This window comes from Austrofundulus limnaeus, unplaced genomic scaffold (genome assembly GCF_001266775.1).
Source record: "Austrofundulus limnaeus strain Quisiro unplaced genomic scaffold, Austrofundulus_limnaeus-1.0 Scaffold288, whole genome shotgun sequence".
NCBI lineage: Eukaryota > Metazoa > Chordata > Actinopteri > Cyprinodontiformes > Rivulidae > Austrofundulus > Austrofundulus limnaeus.
In genome coordinates, this window is record NW_013952690.1 from 554,204 (window position 1) to 556,000 (window position 1,797).

The following is a 1,797-nucleotide window of genomic DNA, read 5'->3' on the forward strand; positions in this document are numbered from 1 at the left end:
GACGTACGCCGGGGTAAGGAGGGGGGGCTAGACCGTCCAAATTCACAGCTTCTTTTTTTCCGGTCTTCCCGGTCTGCCAAGGACCCGGCCCGCCGCGACCGGGGAGGTCTGGGTCCTCCGGAGGACCCGGCCTGTCGTTTTGGACACAGCCATATAGATCCTGATGCCGGTAACTTTGTCTGTGAAATAATTTAAAAACAGATTGCAATCTGCATTTGTAAAAGCCCTTACAGAAGAAAAAGTTGATTAAACAATGTTCTTGATTGGGTCAAACAAGATTTTTTGATTTCTTCTTTTGAATTTAATGAAATAAATGGACCTGGCATTCTTGAGCTCATTTCATTTAAGGAGCTGATCAGTTCTTTGAGATAGAGCCTGTGAACCTCCAGCTTAGTGCTTTTCCACAGATGCTCAGCCTTACGGCAAACTCTTCCTCATTTTAAGGATTTTCTTACTGGACAGTTCTCTGTTTTACCTTGTGCTATAGTGTCCAAAATATCAGTACAGTGAGTGTTAAAACATGAAACAAAAGCGCTAAGTTGTACATTAGTGATTTATTTGATTCTGTAAATAAACAATCTCGTTTAATATTAGATCAACTAAATTCCTGTCTCATGTTCACTTATTGTGTGGTCTCATATTTACAGAGGGGTTGTTTTTTCCTTAAACAGAAGAACCCGTGAATTTCCTTATAACTTTCATTACAAGAAGTGTAAGTAAATCCTCATAAGAGTGAAGGCTCACTACAGATTAAACTAAATTTTAAGGGTTCTTGTAATCAAAGATGGAAGATTTATGTTCAAGAAAAGCTCATTATGGTTACAAGAGTGTAAAAAATGTTCCACTTTATTATGTAAAACCTTTGAAAGGCACTAGTGAAACAATTTCAATTTYATACCCTTTACTCAACAACTCATTGTAGCAGGACTTTCTCTGGCAGCAAAGGTAGATGTGTTGTATATTATTTAATGTTTGCCTGCTATTTACTAATAGCAATACAATGCATCTGGGAGATCTGAGATCAAAATTCTTAGGTCTAATTCCAAATCTTTACCAAACATTTTCCCCATTTCACACAATATTTCAAACCACATTTTAAGTGTTGCTCCTTAAATCTCGTTTCAGAAACATGTTTTTCTTTCTTTCCTTTCCACCTGTCAGAAAATCCTGACTCATTCGTACTCCAGAGTTGTCCTCAGAGTGCTGGAGAAAGCTGCAGCTGAAAAGAAACGCTTTTCTGTGTTTGTTACAGAGTCCCAGCCAGATGCTGCTGGGTGAGTGGAACAGAGTGTGTATCCTGTCTGTCTTAAAGAACACACACTCACTGAGTTTGTTTGTTTGATTCAGGCGACAGATGGCAGAAGCCCTGAAGAATCTTCATGTTCCAGTGACAGTCGTCCTAGATGCAGCTGTCGGGTGAATAAGATATCATTTTATTTCTTAAAGTTAAAAGCTTAACGTTTAGGATGCATATACCCACCACCTTTCTTACCTGAGATTTAAACTAAAATCATCTTAAGATCATTTTAGGCAGCTCAGTGGTTGACAATGATGCCTACCAGGTTCAATCCCTCTTTCTGTGTGGAGGTAGCATGTTCTCCTCTTGCCTATGTGTGTTTTCTCCGGGCACTCAGGTTTCCTCCCACAGATAAAAACATGCATGTTAGGTTGCCTTCAGGCCCAGGCCTCCCTTGCAAAAATGTGATTTCACTCAGTTAAATAAATGTTACTAACAAATCTTATGTTGAGGACTGATGGAGTTGTAGCCCTATTTCAATGGATTTTTTCAGACTTGGA

The 1,797-nt window shown here is 39.3% G+C and overlaps 1 protein-coding gene across 1 annotated transcript in view; it reads left to right on the forward strand.

Annotated features, from left to right (window-relative positions):
* LOC106526686 (translation initiation factor eIF-2B subunit alpha) overlaps nt 1–1,416 on the forward strand; it is a gene marked incomplete at its 3' end in the record, with an annotated part of 14,119 nt that extends 12,703 nt beyond the window's left edge. The window contains 2 exon segments of the mRNA XM_014021348.1: nt 1,162–1,274; nt 1,348–1,416. Of these exon segments, the coding sequence (XP_013876802.1) occupies nt 1,162–1,274; nt 1,348–1,416 (182 nt within the window).
* Between the last annotated feature and the right edge of the window lie 381 nt (nt 1,417–1,797).